Source organism: Callorhinchus milii, unplaced genomic scaffold (assembly GCF_018977255.1).
Source record: "Callorhinchus milii isolate IMCB2004 unplaced genomic scaffold, IMCB_Cmil_1.0 Scaffold19, whole genome shotgun sequence".
In the NCBI taxonomy this organism is placed as follows: Eukaryota; Metazoa; Chordata; class Chondrichthyes; order Chimaeriformes; family Callorhinchidae; genus Callorhinchus; species Callorhinchus milii.
In genome coordinates, this window is record NW_024704760.1 from 11,851,610 (window position 1) to 11,869,263 (window position 17,654).

The 17,654-nt window shown below is 37.9% G+C and overlaps 1 protein-coding gene across 1 annotated transcript in view; it reads left to right on the forward strand.

Moving 5' to 3' along the window:
- Window positions 1-17,654, forward strand: part of sycp1 (synaptonemal complex protein 1) — a 44,144-nt gene that overhangs the window by 5,187 nt on the left and 21,303 nt on the right. The window contains exons 4-18 of the mRNA XM_007901660.2: window positions 9-93; window positions 482-537; window positions 800-964; window positions 1,737-1,804; window positions 2,233-2,306; window positions 3,925-3,983; window positions 6,266-6,335; window positions 7,519-7,592; window positions 10,520-10,628; window positions 11,604-11,698; window positions 13,101-13,285; window positions 13,615-13,682; window positions 14,586-14,647; window positions 14,763-14,879; window positions 16,055-16,159. Coding sequence (XP_007899851.2) covers window positions 9-93; window positions 482-537; window positions 800-964; window positions 1,737-1,804; window positions 2,233-2,306; window positions 3,925-3,983; window positions 6,266-6,335; window positions 7,519-7,592; window positions 10,520-10,628; window positions 11,604-11,698; window positions 13,101-13,285; window positions 13,615-13,682; window positions 14,586-14,647; window positions 14,763-14,879; window positions 16,055-16,159 — 1,392 coding nt within the window. The remainder of the gene's footprint in view (window positions 1-8; window positions 94-481; window positions 538-799; window positions 965-1,736; window positions 1,805-2,232; window positions 2,307-3,924; window positions 3,984-6,265; window positions 6,336-7,518; window positions 7,593-10,519; window positions 10,629-11,603; window positions 11,699-13,100; window positions 13,286-13,614; window positions 13,683-14,585; window positions 14,648-14,762; window positions 14,880-16,054; window positions 16,160-17,654) is intronic.

The window sequence follows — 17,654 nt, forward strand, 5'->3', positions numbered from 1 at the left end:
ATTTACAGACTTCTAATGGTGGCCATAAAGATGATTTAGACTTACACGTCTTAATGACCAGTACACCAAAGTTTTCCAAATCTGTAAATCAAGGTAAAATAAATTACTCTTTTGAATTATTACCCATGTAACCTCTTTTAGTTCTATTTTCCTACCCCGACCATTCTGTCTTCTGATTTTAGTTTCATGCTGTATTCCACTTTGGCACCCAAGATTTCAGCTAATTGGATCGGAATATTGAACTTATTATGTTTTATAATCTCTTACTTTTACGTTTAAGTCCAAATCTCATGGGTAAAGATACTGTTAATTTATTCAGATAGGTCATTAAACAGATTTGCAATTTTGTGAAAGTACAGCCCACAAATAATGCTGATTTCTAACTCATAATTCTTCTTCTGTATCCTAAGTGGGTAGCAGCTTAAGATTGTGTGTGGACTAATATGTGGAGACGTTTGTTCAGTAATTTTTTTAAATTTAGATTTTACAGATTCTATCTCACTAAAGCCACGGGTAATTCAAGAAGTAGAAAAGGAGGTTAGTCATTTGACGAGAAATGATACCACATTAATTGATGTTTATTAGTTGCATTGTCATTTTCTACATAATGCAAAAATAAATCAAGGTTGACTACATCAAAAAATCAAAGAAAATGCATTTAGGCCCATAAGTAACTTTTTGTACAATTTGTTTTCCTTTGAAAAATGAAACAAAATTAACAAATATACAAGCAGAGGAATGAGGTGCAATTGAGAATGCTTTGTTGAATGTATTGTTAAAAATTAAATTTTTTAAACAGAATTCTGAACAAATAAGTCAGTTGTATACAAAACTGTTCCATGAGGCTGAAAAAATCAATAGGTGGAAACTAGCTATGGATAATGAACTTTCGCAAAAAGATAAGAAATTGCAGGAAAATAAACATACTATTGAAGTTCAGCGTAAAGCAATACAAGAACAGCAGGCAAGTATAAAGTAATATGTAACTAGTTTTTATTGTATTTTAAATATTTTTCTTAAAGATAACATACCTAGATTGTATATACTAAGAGATAACATAATTGTATCAATATCATAGATCAGACTGCTTCTATGGAGAACTAATGAAAGTTAATATGGTGACTAAAATTCAAATGTATCCATTTTACGAAATACATTTTTAAAAAGTTGTAAAAGTTGTTGGTTTCAAACCAACATTTTACGATTTATGAATGGACGGCAAGAAAACTGTGCCTGTTCTATTATAAATTTAACTCTCTTATATAATTCTCAGACTCAGTGTGTCTGAATCTGTTTCGGGATTATGCAGTGATTCTCCAGGTTTCTGCAATATTTGTGCCTAGCAACTGCTCTATATATGTAAGTGTAGTTGAGATCCTAATATATGGAAGATTTCTCTGCATGACATGTTTGGATTTAGATGGCTCATTGGCATATTTGCCATTTCATTTCGCCTTATAGTTACTTGCCCATACTTTGTTTAAAATATATCTGGCAAAAGCTTATTCCAACATCTATTATCTGATAGGTTTAGAAAGCTTTAATCAGCAATACTGTAGTAAATTGCTTTATCAACTCTACACAAACATTTGGAAGTTTAGCAACAGATGAAATTCGAGAATTTCTCGCAGATTATAATTTAATGATCCATTGTGCCCTATAAAATACTGCAATATGGATTTTGTATTTAATTTGTATTGCACAAGCAATAACTTGATCATTAATATATTACATAGTTTGAAAATGAAAATCTGAGTATCAGACTGGAAGAAGCAATCAGTAAAAATGAAGAATCAACAAAAAAGTAAGTAGTGCTTTGAATAACTGCACTTTGTGCTTACAAAATAGCAAAAATGTTAATCAACTAACAAAAGATATAGGGTTGAGATAATGGTACGTGCTTTTATTGATATTTGATTTGACATTTGACTTGCTTTCTGGAAATTTAATTTTTCATGAAACTTGACCACTGAAAGATGGATTTGATTTGAAACATATCCTTTTTTGGCCTTAGCAGAAGTTTGATATAATGGATTTAGAGGCATAATTCAAGCTAATATATAAAGCACAAATTATATGTAAAGCATTTTTGATTGAAATTCTATAAAATATTATAGGGCAGAATATACAGTCTTTTGCATTCAACAGAAATACATACTAAGAATTACAACTTGCATATTTTTGTAAAGTGGTTGAGTTTTTATTTTTAAATTTTTTTTTGTGCATCTTTAGACATAATGCCACAAGAGATTTGTTTTCTATTGTGAAAGAAGCCTGTGCCAGATTATCTGAGAAGATGAAAACATGTGAGTATTGGATAAATATTTGATGAAAAATATTAAGCGAAAAGGGAACGAGCAGTTGAATTGGAATAGGGACAGACAGACAGGCATGAAGGACCAAACGGGCTTCTTAGAATCATAGAATTATACAGCACAGAAGGAGGGCATTCGGCCCATCGTGTCCGTGCCGGCTCTTTGAAAAGCGCTGTCCAAATTAATCCCATTTCCCCCATGCTCTCCCTATATTCCTGCAAATTTGTCCTCCCAAGTATCTATCCCATCCTCTCTTGAAAGTTGTTATCGAATTGTTATTTTCTGTGTTTTAAATTTATGTAGAATCACAGTTTTGGTCTAATCAGTGATAATGAATGAAAGCTTTATTAACTGGAATTTGTCACGAATAATAGATTTAGGATTGAACCCTCTCCCCCTACTTTGGAATAATGTTTTCTCACTCCAGGGCTTTCAGAATTAAAATGCAGCCAGCTGTGTTTTTAATTTAGCGTAAGACACAAATTATTCATTCACACCTGCAAGAATCTTTTTGCTTTAAAAATATTATTTATATTCTTCAAAGAATCACATAATAATCCTTAAATTTGATATAGTGCCTTATCACGTGTTCAAGACATTTCAAAGCAAAAATACAAAAAACTTATGCAGAATGGGAGTTACAATGAATGACTAGATAAAGTAGTGCTCTCGGGGAGAATCTTATACAGCTATACTGTCCACGTTTCTAAATCGGATCAGTGTATCTTCAGTGCTCCTTGTTCCTCATGAGATAACGTGGAGATTTATCTGTGGATTCTAGAGGTATTAAATTAAATAAAAACAACTATTTTCAATTATATAGCACCTCTCACATGCTTCACACAGCTGACTAGGCATCCTAGCTGGAGCCAGGTGGGTGGGAGGGGATAGAAAGATAGACAACCTAAGGAAGAGGAATGGATCCACCTCCCACCCATTCAATGCAAGAAATATCACATGGCTTTCACCTCATTATATCAGGCCACAAATTGAGGGAAAATACAGTTTCTTCAGACAGTACTCATCTGTAACCTTTCTTAAATAATCTGAAATGTGTTCCTCCGCCACCTCAAGATGCTTTCAAACTTTGATTCAACACATCTCTGTATGGCTATAATAATAATCCTTGCATTTGATATAGGACCTATCAAGTCTTTGAGACCTCTCAAAGCGCTTTTACAAAATATACTGTAAAATGAATTGAATGTATATTTTCTGGGTGAAACATGGCAGCCAATAGTGGGTTGAGTGACCAAATTGTTGTTATATTTTTCAGTTCCATTGATTTTTCAGATCAGTGTTAGAAGACTGTGTTTTATGTTTGTTTTGGTTTACTAAATTTCTGGAGCTGCAGATCTTCTTTGATTTCACCACTGCCAACAGTGCCATGGTGAGGGTTGTGGAGTGGGGGGCTGTCAGGGAATAGCCTTTTGTTCATTCAATATGATAAATATCACTTTGACTGCAAACTTCACCCTTTATGAAAGATTATTAGAGAATAATGACTTCTACACAGAAAGGAATGTAAGATTTAAAACAATTGTATAGATTATCAAGTGATTTTACAATATACTAAATCAATTTTACTTCTGTTACTTATGAATATTAGATGAAACAGAAAGAGAAGAATCAAAAGGACTTTACGCTAAAAATGCTGAAAATATTGAGGTCAGAGATTTTATTAAAACTTGGTTAAATATATACTCAAACATGCTTAGTTATCACAAGATTTTTTTTGGTCAGCCGAATGTCAGACATGTGCAAAAACCCATCACAGTGCTAAAGAGTATCCGTACCAAACTCAGAAATCCATGAAACCCATCGAACATAGGAATCCCAAATATGGTAATGGAATGCGCACTCTCTCCCTGGAGGGATGCATCCTGCTTACCAAATTCGGGAGACTTCCTCAACCTCCCCGAGCTCTCCCTCAGACTCTCTGAACCCAAGCGCAATTTAGGAGTCAGGTTCAATCCACAGCTTTCCTTTCTTCCCCACATCTGTTCCCTGATCAGGACCGCTTTATACCACCTCCACCGCATTGCCCACCTCTGTCCGTAACTCACACCCACAGCAGCCGAAACCCTCATCCACGCCTTTGTCACTTCCCGGCTGGACTTTTCAAATGCCCCCCTCGCTGGTCTTCCCAGTTCCACGATACACAAAATTCAATTAATTCAGAATTCCGGTGTCCGGATACTAACCCACACAAAACTCAGGACTCCCATCACCCCAGTCCTTGCCAGGCCGCACTGGTTCCCAATTACCAAACGGATCGACCTCAAGATCCTCTCACTCATTTTCAACTCCCTTCATGCCCTTGCAGCTCCCTACCTATCCGATTTGCTTACCCCCCCGCCCCCCCCCCCCCCGTTCCACCACCCTCTGCCTACTCTCAGCCGGCTCCGGACCCCTGTTTGTCCCTCGCCCCCTCTGCTCCACGATTGGCTGCTGTGCTTTCACCCACTGTGCCCCGAAGCTTTGGAACGCCCTCCCTCAATCCCTCTGGCTTTCCCCCTTCCTCCCTACTTTCAAATCTCGCCTAAAGACCTTCCATGATGATTGTGCTTACGGTCACCTCCCCTGGTTCAGGGTCAGACTCCACCATTGTCAAGCACTCCAGCTCACTACCCAACTTGAAGGGCGCTATATAAATGCAAGTTGTTGTTGTTGACTATTAAGCGTAAGCTAGCAAGAGGCTGGCTATTGGACCCGAGAATGTGCTTTGGTGTACTGCTGGAGTCTAACCAACTAAAACTTGCCATTGAAAGTACTGTCTGACAATGGGGTGGACAAGATTTCTGCTGCTTGTCCAGCCCATTTAGGCTTTGGTTTTCAAGGTTAACTGGAGCTAAGTTGGTAAAAATATAATCTGGATGCTTAAGAAACTACAATAACTACTACAATTGACATAAATGACAGTAAAACACTGATGGCGAGGTAATGGTGCTTGCAATGGAATTTGAATTCAGATGCAGTGTGCGGACATCAAGATTCTGATATCAGATGGTGCTCTTAATAACTTTGTAGTTCACCTTATTTTACCCAGATTTAACCGTTACGGTACTGCTCTATGTTAGTAATAGTGTTTTTAAGGAACAAATTCTCAATGAGAATTGCAATTGTTTCAGTATTTCAATAGCAAGTGAAATTAGTTGCATGAAAATATTGTGAACATCTACATATTTGATAACCAGCCTGCACTCTTATCAGTGTCATATGGGACAATGTCTTAACAGGCTTAATTGAAGTGTGCCATTCACCTTATCCAGAATGCCTTTAACTGGTTTTGCTTTATCTTCCATGTCTGTTATGCTCATTAAAATCATTAAAAACTATACTCAATAATACTCAAAATTCAGCAAATTACTTTAATGTTTAATGATGTTGTTATGTTGTATATTCCAGCGCTTTGGGACGTCCTCCCAATGTGAAAGGCTCTCTATAAATTTAATTTTGTTGTTGTATGTGATCAAACACAGTTAATCTGCAACATCGGATCACTGAATCAATAACTGGGAGACATCAAGTTAAGATATTTAATGATCAAGCAAATGAGGAGGTTACAATAATTGTTTTTCAGGCTGAGAGCAGTCAGAATATGAAATGTCAGCATGTGAAATGTCTGCTGGGGTTGATGGTTCAGGCAGAATTCATATTAGTCTTCAAGAGGGATGAATACATATGTATATATATATATATATATAAATGCAAGTTGTTTAGGGCACTCTGGTTATATAGTTCTATAGACATGCTATTTTTAGTAGATGGCTTATATTTGTGCATTAAAGGACCACCATTTTGCAATTGATGATAAATTTAGTCCTAAAATGTTTCAGAAAAGAGAAACTAACTGCTTATCTATTTCAAAGGAATAGTTCTATACTGAAATTATAAGAGTTTATTTAAATGTATATTTACGTTTTTTAAATTCATAATTTTAACATTAGAAAATGGTAATGGCCTTTGAAGAACTTCGTTTCCAGTCTGAAAATGCAAAAAAAGAAATTATGTTTAAGTGTAAGTAATTTTTTTATTTCTTTATAAATAAATATAGCAGTCATGTCTTGGATGTGTTGGGTGGAGGGGGAGGAATTTGGGTGAAATGTGTGGTGAGGCAACCTCTATGGGAAGGAATGAGACTTCAGGCATGAGCCAATTTTCCATAAATCTCAGAATGTCAATGTGTTCATCTACGATATTTGTGGAAGTAGACTCGTTGTTTGAGAGGGAGCAAATATTTTGTAGTCCCGGAAAACACAAATTGCTAAAAGTAAAAAGACTCTTTGAAAGAATCTTACAGAATCCAAAAAATGCTGCTAAAGTGAAATGTATAATTTGTGCAAGTTATTGAAATAGTTATCTATCAGGTAAGGGAGGGCTCAGAAATGGCAGTTATCTATCAGGTAAGGGAGGGCTCAGAAATGGCATCTCCAAAAGCACAGTCAAAAGGATGGGTCCTCAGGGAGGCTTTAAAGGTGGTGGAGATTGGGGAAGAGGTGGAGGGACTCGGATGGACTTGCAGAGGCAGAATCTTTAATAGAGTCTTATAGAACTGTGTATTGCAACATGCTTCTTACATGTGCATTGAATTTAATATGGCTCAACATTCAATATGCAAAGATACAGAAGCTTCCAATTAATTCAAATTAATTTGTTGCTTATCTCATTGTTAATAATAAAAAATATAATAATCCTTGCAAACAAAAGGAAATGTTCGTTGTGAGGATTAACCATCAAGTTGACCTGTAACATATGCTTTATTTTTAATCATATTTTGCAAAGTGTTTCAAGAAATTTTCATTTTACTTGAAAGGTACTGTATACTGTGCAGCCCTGTTATGTCTTTTATAAGTACAAATTTGAATAATTATTATTTATTATATAATGTGAATTCGCTGTGCACCCCATTGTTTGTGTATATTTGCAGGCAGCTCACTCACTTCCTGCTTACGAGTTGGCTAATTGCACTAAAATAGCCAACTTTCATTTATTAGGTCACACTGAGATATATTTTCAAATCTGTGTTTGTCTAAATGTTATTCAAGATGAAGATTATGAAAGTTATTATAAACATGTTAATAAATAAATATGTTTAGATTCTGATCTTTGCAAAAATCAACATAGTTGCAAGTAATACAAATATAGTTTATGGACTACTTTTACTATATTCATTATAATCCATGATATTGGTTCCTTATAGTAAAAGAAGATTTGGAACAAAGAGAAAAGCTTAAAAATGAGCATCAACATCAGCTGAATGATAGAGAATGTAAGGTAAGTTTGCAATAGAGCTAGTGAAATTACATATTCTAGTTGTAATGGTATATTTGGACTAAGTCTTGTTGGCTAAAATGGTAGTTGCTGGCCAGAAAATTTGAAAAGGTATGGGTTGATCTAGATCAGTATTAGTCAGCCAACAAAATAATCATACAAATAATTCCATAGCATAGATTTATGCCATAAATCAAGAAATATTCCATTAACATGTATTTATTTTGTTGGCTAACCAAGGAGGTTGGCTATCACAACAACAACTTGCACTTATATAGCGCCCTCCATGCAGGTAGCGTCTCAGAGAGCTTAACAATGCCTGAGCCTGACTCCGGGGCAGGGAGGTGACTATAAGCACGGTCGAAAAGAAAGGTTTTCAGGTGGGACTTGAAAAAGTGGAGAGAAGGCAAGGCAGAGGGATTGAGGGAGAGTGCTCCAGAGTTTGAGGCGTAGTGGCTGAAAGCGCGACCTCACTGGTGGAGTGGAGGGCATGAGGGACACAGGAGGCCGCTGACAATCGATTGGAGGCACCCGGTGGTGGATTGGGGAGTGAAGAAGCAGGGAGTGAAGGGATTTGAACATGAGTGTGAGGATCTTGAAGTCGATTCGTTCGTTGATTTGGAGCCAGTGAAGCCTGGCCAGACCTTGGGGAAATGGTGTTTGGAACAGGTAAGTATGCAGGCAGCAGAATTCTGAATGAACTGGATTTTTGAATAGTGGAACTGGGGAGACAAGCAAGGAATGCATTTGAGTAATTCAGGAGGGAGGTGACAAACGCATGCACAAGGGTTTCGGCTGCATTTGGGGTAAGATACAGTCGGAGGCGGGCAATGTGGTGGAGGGAGAAAGGCGGTCCTGGTGGAGAAAGAAGGACAACTGGGGATCGAACTGGATGTCTAGATTGTGCACTGATTCGGTGAGTCTGAGGGAGAACCCAGGGAGGTTGAGAAGATCAGATCCGCAGGAGTGAAGACGTTGACGGGAGCCAAGTAGTATGGCTTCCATCTTGTCCACATTCAGCTGCAGGAAGTTTGCACTCATCCAGGCCCTGATGTCTGCCAGACAAGTTGATAGAACTTTGGCGAACCTGGAGTCGATACTGGAGGAGGTAAAGTAGATTTTTGTGTCAATCGCATACATGTAGAAGTTTGCCCAAATTCTGCGGATGACATTGCCAAGAGGGAGCATATAGATCAGGAAAAGAAGAGGGCCAAGGATGGAGCACTGGGGTACCCCACAGGTGACAGGGCGGGAGCGGGAGGAGAAACCGTTTGCTGATGAAGTGGAGGCGGTTGGTTAAGTAGGACTAGAACCATGCAAGTGCGGTCCCACTAAGGTGGTTGAGAGAGGAGAGGCGGTGGAGGAGGATGGCGTGGTGGACTATCCACTGTCTCTGTGGGCAGGGCAAAAGCCAGAGAAGGTGATGAACGGTGGAAAACAGCGTCTTTGGATTGTTGTTTGCCTCCAGAATGACTTTGGAGTAAAAGTCAGTTTTGGCCTGTGAAAGAGAGGCTGTAGGTGAAGATATGCTGGAGCCACAAATGGTGGTGAATCATGAGGCCGGATTTCTACCATCTGCATTTGAGCGTCCAGATTTGGGTTTTGAGTGAGCGGAGATGACTGTTGTACCAGGGGAGGGGATGGGTTTGGAAACAGCCCTGGATCTCAGGGGAATCAAGGAATTAATGCTTGTGGAGAGAAAGTCATCAGCAGCTTGATGGCTGCATCAGGATCATGCGGGTGGAGGGGGAGAGAGAGTGGAGGTCTGAGGAAGAAAGGACCTTCGGGAGGGACTCTGGGGGAAGCTTTTTCCAGGGTTGGAAAAAAATGGTGGAGGGCTTGGAAAAGGTAGATGAGCCCGTGATGGACAGATCGGAAATGTCAAGGCCACGTGTGATGATGAGGTCGAGGGGGTGGCCACGGATCCTCACCGCCGTGAGGATCGGCGAGTTTATGTGGAGGGTGAGGTTTAGGGATGGGAGGGGGCAGTTAAATACAAGAAGGTGGTGCTAGGGGAGTTACGATGGAGGTTGAAATCAACCGTTGTGAGCAGGTGTTCAGTGCAGAGGGACAGGGATGAGAGGAGACAGGAGATATCAGTGAGGAAGGAGCCAGGAGGTTTGGGGCAGTGGGTGGGCGGTAAACTATGAGGATTTTGAGGGAGAGAGGATAGGGATGGTAGTGGGTGAGATATTCAAAGGAAGAAAAACAGCCAGAGGAATAGGCTGATCGACCAAGGGAAGCTTGGGAGATGAGGGCAACCCCACCGCTGTGCTGGTTGAGGCAAGGTGGAGGTGAAAAGTGTAGCCAGAAAGGGAGGCTTCAACGAGGGGAATGGGGTCACCGGGGAGAGCCAGGTTTCTGTAAACCCAAGAATATTGATTTGCTCATCCAGGATATGATAGTGAAGGCTTTATTGGAGAGGGAACAAACCTTTTGGAGGGAAATGCGATAGGTTTGCATTGGAGGATGGAGGAGTGAGTGCTATAGGTAGACTTTTGTCTCGTGGGAAAGAAATGACAGTGAAATTTGAGGAGTGGGAACAGTTGAAAAGGTATGCATGAGGGAGGGGGAAGGGGCGTTTGCCTTTTGGAGGCGGTTGGTGCGGAGAGTGAGTGGTGGGACAGTTGGCATGGCTGCTCTGGGACAACCAACGCCGATGGGCCTAGCGGGGGATGCCCAGGATGAAGCAGAAGGAGGTAATGATGAGGTCCAGGAGAGAGAGAAGGCAAGGATGGCGGTGAGAGAGAAGGACAGTGGGAGTAGCAAAGTGTGGAGGGTAGGAACAGGAACGCGCACCAGAGACTGGGAGCGAACGATAAGTGGGGCAGCGTCACTGATCTTGATGGCAAAGAGATCTTCAGTGAACAAATTATAGAGTTCCTATTTTTTTCTGATTGAAAGACAGCTAATAAATTATCTGTTTTAAGGTGGAACAGCTCCAGCAGGAATATAAACAAAAAGACAATGAACTTCAAGAAACCTTAATTCATCTTCAAGAATCTAAAATCAGATATGATCAACTGAAGGAAGAAACCAGTGAGTGATTTATTTTATTAGTACTACAGTAGAACCCTGTAATATGGTATTATAATTTGCATTCACCTTTTGAGGAGTGGATATTCACTTAACGAAAAATCAAGAATGGTGTTCAGCTAGCTTTAAAATGTCAGCTAAAGGGTCTGTGTTGNAAAAATGGTGGCATTCTGGTTGCAGAAGTAACATTATCCATCTGATGATCCAAGAGTCGGCTATTTTTAGTGGACGAAATCAGTGATTTTAAGTAGGCTGGATTTCTATATGTATACGGAATGAATGCCAATGTACTGGTGATCACACCCTATTATAAGTTGGATTGGGATTTTACCTCCCACCAACTACTATGTTATAATGGGTTGCATTGTAGTACTTTATGAGTCTATGGAAGAAGTGGGGGATGAATCAAATCTGAAAGCTAGAATCAACCAGGACAAGTTTGGTCAACTTTGGCATTTATAGTATTGTGGAGTCCTGTAGCTCAGTGGTTAGAGCACTCGCTTTGCAAGCGAGAGACCTGAGTTCAATCCGGACAGGGCAAAACCTTGGGCAAGTTTCCTTACTCCACACAGTGTCTAATAATAATCCCTCCACAAAACCAAAAACAATAATAAATTGGTCATTTTCAATCTACGACTGTTTGTGGGACATTGCTGTGCAAAATTGGCTGCCGCGTTCGCCCACAAATATACAGTCAATTCACTTTACAGTGTGTTCTGTGAAGCGCTTTGGGATGTCTTCCCAACGTGAAAAGCGCTATATCAAATGCAAGGATTATTATTATTATTATTATCATAGCATAGTTCAAGTTTTGAAACAAGTAATATAATTCCATTAACACATTATGTCAATACCTTGATTAATTCATTTATAGTAATAATAATTACCAAACTAGCATGAAAAGCTCCTGTAAAGGTATGAAGATTATGTGGATATTGTTTGTTTTATTAATATTCACAAGCCTTTTAAATTAACAAGGGCAATGTAATGAAGATCTACAAAAGTCACAAGTTAAAGTGCAACATTTAACTGCAGAACTAGAGAAGACAGATGATTTACTGAAGAAAAAAGAGGTATGAATTGTAATTGCTAATTGCATGAAGTGAAAGCTTACATGAAACTAATGTTACTAATTCTTCAATTGTGCCATTTATACTATATGGCAAAATCCATAGAACCAGCAGTAACATTAAGTAGAAGAGCATATTCATGGAAGAGTCACTAACCTAGAGCAGAGTCTTATCTCTGGGAGATGAATTGCTTTTCACACAATTGTTGTTGTATCGTCGTCGTCCCGCCGACCCTCCCCAGTCTAATTACTTCCAGCAGAAATGACTAAAGTATAATTGTTAAGACAGTTTAAATAAAATACTTTAACTGTCTTGTTACCATTTGCAATATCTAATGCAATCCTTGCATTTGATATTGAAGTTGTCTCAAATCGCTACAGCTGCATTGTTCAGGTAACTCATCAATAAAGGTTATCTTACCACATTGAATCTGCAATTATACTTTTCAAAGTATCAACAGATTGTATGGAGGTTCTCACAGCTCTTCTATGTCAATCAAAAGTTCTCAAAAGTGAAAAGAGCAAACTTTATGGTGTCTAAAATTCTGGGATTCCTGACCAATTCTTAATTGTGGAGCTTTGAACAAGTTCCATAAAGGAAAAGTTGACTGGGCTGTATATCCTGGTGGATCTCCAGCGCCTTGGGACGTCTTCCTGATGTGAAAGGCACTATACAAATGTAATCTTGTTGTTGTTGTTGATCTCAGATTCTTGCTTTCACATCATGATTTGGCTAAATCGCACAAAGTTCCTGATGTTTTACTTTGTATTTGCTATGTTTTCCTCAGATATGTATCCCGTTGGCCTGTCAGGAGCTTTGACAACATTTTTATGTTATGGACATTTGTGGCTACGACATTGGAAATCTTTTTTAGAAGACTGTGGCACAATATAAATTTATGTCACTGCAGATGTGTTTTTGAATATTTTTGGACAATTTTAGGCAGATCTTATTGTTTCCAGACATGTTTAAAGTCCTTCAGTAAGATGGGGCGTAGTTTCCAACAAAATACTACCTTCTCAATTTTATGGCAACAAATATTTTGATAGAATATATGACAATGGTTTCCAATGGTTTTCAATAGACCTCTGGTTAGTGGAGGCGAATAAGACACAACCTACAATCTGAGGAGTAGAATGTCTTTTAAGGATTTCTGTGGGAGTCTCCACCTCCTTCACTGGTGCGAGAGGTGATGAGCATTGTATGGCTGGAGGCTTGCATTCAACAAGAGTGGACTTGGAGCCAGGGGACAATACCAAAATCCATTTTTGAACATCAATTCAAATTAACATCAATAAGCTTGAATTTTAATCAGTATGGATGTCAGTAAGCCACTTTCAGACTTATTTAATTGGTAGTAATGATACATTACAAACCTAATATAGGTTCTGTTTGCTCTGGACAGACCTCTGAAAAGTCACTTGAAGAAAAATTTGAAAATATGAAGAACACCACAAGTCAGCTTACCAGAGAAAATGAAATCACAATAGAAGAATTTAATAAAGTTATATTGAAAGATGCATTGACAATTGCACAGCTTACAACTAAAACTGAACACTTGGAAGAATTATTTAGAACAGAACAAGAAAGGTGAGAAGTTAAGAAAAATACACCATAATGCCCTCCCTATAATAGTTATGTTTCTCAGCTTTAACAAATGTACAATATTCAGTTAACTGTTTGGACCTAAGGTAAACAAACTATTTGCTAAACAACAACAACAACAACAACAAGATTCCATTTATAAAATCCAAATGTAAATCTAACCAGCCAAGCCAATGTTCTTAAATTGTAATTTCTAAGCTATCTAAAGAGTGCTGTCATACAGAAATTTGCAACTATTACCACATTACAATTTCTTAGGAATATAGGAATACTTTCAGAATGATTTAAAGTGTCACGATCGTTTTTTTTAACAGAGCAAAAGAACTTCAAGATGACTTACAATGTGCTTCTACAGAGTTGGAAAAAAAGAATAATGCATTAGGTATTAAATATGTATCTTTGAAATATTGATTTCAATAAAGAAAACCAATGGTGTACTACAATATTATGCTTTTTCTCAAATGCTTAATTTAGTTTAATTTGGAGTTAATTACTTATTTTAAAATACATTCGTACTTTTAGGTTACATAATTGTTCAGTTTGGGTTTGGAAGGGGAAGGCTGTTTCCTGTCGAGTATTATGATGTTGTGTACTGCCGTCTATTGTAGCTTTGCTTATTACCATTTCTTGACCTAGACCTTGACCGTGGCATATTCCATACTCTTAAAAGACTGATATTACTGGTTAGTTTACGTCCCTGGCTAAGATTACTGGATAGTACAGCGGATTCTTTCAATTTCGGAACATGGGTTAGAATTCAAAGAGGTGGGGACTTGTAGTGGCATGAAAGATTTAAAATGAGAAACAAAACTCAGAACAATAATTTCATAGGCACCAAGACAGCAGGATAAGAGGACACAGGAAGATTTAAATTTACAAAGTGCAATTTCAAGACCATTGCCAGGAAATATTTAATTACCCAAAGGAAAACTAACAAGTAAAATAGATTGCCAGAAAGGGTTGGGGCCAGTCTCATTGAAAAAAAAACAGCTTGATGTTGTGATGGGAGAACAGTAAGGTTGGTATTGTAGAAAGGTTGAGATCAAATGGATTTTGAAGGACTTTCTTCATCTGAACCTTTCTTGTAGTCTTGTGAACAATATTTTCAGAAATGCCAATACAGCAGGACAATAGTTTCAGGGCTGTGAAGGGCAATTTTAGGACAAATATCAATTTATTTACACCGAAGGTTAAAAGCTGTAACTGAAATCTTGAATTTCACAAGTATAATATTCTGTGGACTTCTTAAATTGTAATTTTATAACTACCTATTGATCTATTACAGGGCAGTTGGAGCAACTTAAAACTGAAAATAAAGTGAAGATTAGCCAGTTCATGGAGGCTTTGGTAACATTTATAAATTCATTTGGATCACAGTTTATTTTTTTCTGTTAATTTTGCAATACTTGATGGTAATTCTTCAATTTCCATATTTTTTTTCTCAATTTTATTAATTTCTTAGGAAAACGCGTCAAAGGCTCAACTTGAATGGGAAGAACAACTGCAGTACAAACAAACAGAAAATGGGACATTGTTGGAAGAGTTAAAATCAGTACAGAAAACGCAAAGTGACCTAGAAGTTAGTTTTCCATTTTATTCAAAGAATACCTGTATTACTCATATTCCAAGTTACCAAACTTTCAATGTAGGCAAAATAACCATTCTCTAGACTATAGATATTTGCAATTGTATCCCTAAATTTATAAAATCAATTGATTTAAATTAATATAAATACATTATTCATCTTTACAAATAATATTTTGCACTTCATATTTAAATCAAACTTATCATTTCCCAGAATTGTGGTTAGCTGAGGTTGATCTATAGATAGATTTGAAATTTGCTATTTTTGGAAACTAAAAACAAATGTCCTGCAGAAGGAGAATGTTGCTATCTAATTAGATCTAAAACAACCAGAAATCTATCTGAGGAAGAGTTCTCTGCACCAGGTTGTTCATTGAAGCTGGCTCTCTGTGACCTTTGTGATCCTTCAGGTCACGTTAAGCCATTGGCACTAATAATCCAACTGTGGCCTTCAGTATCCTTGGGTTGGATGAAGCCGTACTCTTTCAGATTTGGGGGTAAGCTCCGGCCTACAGGATGTAGCAAACAGTCTGTAAAACTGCGGATGTTTGGATGCCATGATCCTGAAGCTGGAAAACAGTTGTTCAACTGGACACTTTTGTGACCTGATACATCGATGTTGCTCTCGTTTTTTTTTCTTTTTCTTAGACTATCACACCAAAAATCTGAATCAGAAAAAAAAAAGTTGGTGTTGGTCGACTGAAGTTTTTTACCTGCTTTGTTCAACTTTCTTTACTGGAGAGCACCTGGCCTCCTGTTTGTCCCTTGTCCCCTCTGCTCCACCATCGGCGGCCACGCTCAGCCACTATACCCAGAAGCTTTGGAATTCTCTCCCCCAATCCCTCTGCCTTGCCCCCTCCTTCCACTCTTAGATCACATCTGAAGACCCCTTCCTCTTCGACTGTGCTTATGGTCATCTACTCCCTCTCCCCCAGCTCGGCTTCAGGCTCCGCCACTGTTAAATGCTACGGGATGCTGCACAGGTGAATGGTGCTATATAAATGCAAGTTGTTATTGTTGTTTATTGTATGGGTTGGTAAAGTTATGCGGGCAAAGTAATCTCAACACCAAAGAGTTTTAGAGATGCTGTTTTATGAAAGTGATATAAATTTTCAATTATTTTACAAGAATATTTAATGTGTTCTCTATAATAATCCTTGCATTTTATAGGATAAAGTAAAACTATTGGCAGATGAAAAGGCAGAACTTCAAAAAAATGTGGATGCATTACTGAAAGAAGCTACATATTTAAAAGAAGCAGTTCAAAATAAAGAGGTATATGTATGCAAGTAATTATAATGTACCAAATTGAAAAATGATTTTTCTTTTTCTTAGTCTAACACACCAAAAATCTCAATCAGAACCATACAGAAGTTGGTGTTGGTTGAATGCGGTATTTTATATTCTTTGTTCATCTTTACTTTGCTGGAGAGCAACTATACTGGAAAGTATTTGGGGAAAAATCCAGGAATTGTCTTTAAGACAACAGATAATTATATGATGATAGCTAAACCTAACAATCTTTCTTTATGCCTTTTTGTGAAGGAATTTCCACCTTGCATACAAGTCGTATTAAACATAATATGCAAGGTGAAAATCCGATGACAAAAAGTTAGGCCATCTAACCAGAGAAACTAAACCACTGTTGCTCTTGTCCTTTTGCAATTTTTTCTGGTCTCTGAAGCTTCTAATTTAGATGTCTTCATTTTTCAAAGCTATCTTCTCCATATCTTAGAGTTTTTAAAATTACGTTTTCAAAGTTTTAGTTTTATTTAAGTTTTTTTAAGTTTTATTCCTTATAAATTGTGGGGTTGTTGGGATAAATATTTAATACCGACTGACGTAGCCACCAACCACTCTGCAGTGTTTTATGCCATTAGGAAAAATTAACATGAAATCAAATGTTCAACTGAAGGGAGGCTGGGCTGACCTTTGAATTTCAATTTTAAAATGAAACAACATTAATGAAAGGCAACCCGAACAATGATGCATTCATTTCTATGAAGAAATTTTATATGTATGTGTGTATATATATATATATATGCGTACATATCTATATGTGGAGTCCTGTGGCAAGCAAGAGGACTTGGGTCTGATTCCCAGGCAGGGTGAAATAATATTAATAATCCTTGCATTTGATATAGTGCTTTATCACATCTTCGAGATGTCTCAAAGCACTTCACAGTATACGCTGTAAAGTGAATTGATTGTATAGGTTGTGGGTGAAACGCGGTAACCAATTGGGCCTAGCAGTGTCCCACAAACAGTCATAGTGACCAATTAATTATTATTTTTTTGAAAGAATTATAACCGCCGGAAAAGCGATCCACCAATCGATTAATAACCAAGTTCCTACCTACTGCTAGGTAAATAGAAGCGTTAGGAGTAAGGAAACTTGCCCAACATTTTGCCCTGCTGGGAATCAAACCCAGATCCTCTCACTTGCTGTGCGAGTGCTTTAACCACCGAGCTACAGGTCTCCAGGTTGGGAAAGTTTCCTTTCTCCACATACCTATGTTCACTTAGCCGTAAGCAGTTGTTAGTTGATTGGCAGATTGCTTTGCCGGGGTTAATTATCCCTTCAAAAAATAAACAAAAAATAGTAATAATTTGGTTACTCAATCGACAACTATTTGTGGGACACTGCTGTGCACAAGTCGGCTGCCACATTTCGCCTACAAAATATACAGTCATTTCACAGTATATTCTGTGAAGTTCTTTGAGACGTCTCGAAGAAGTGCTAAGGCACTATATCAAATGCAAGGATTTA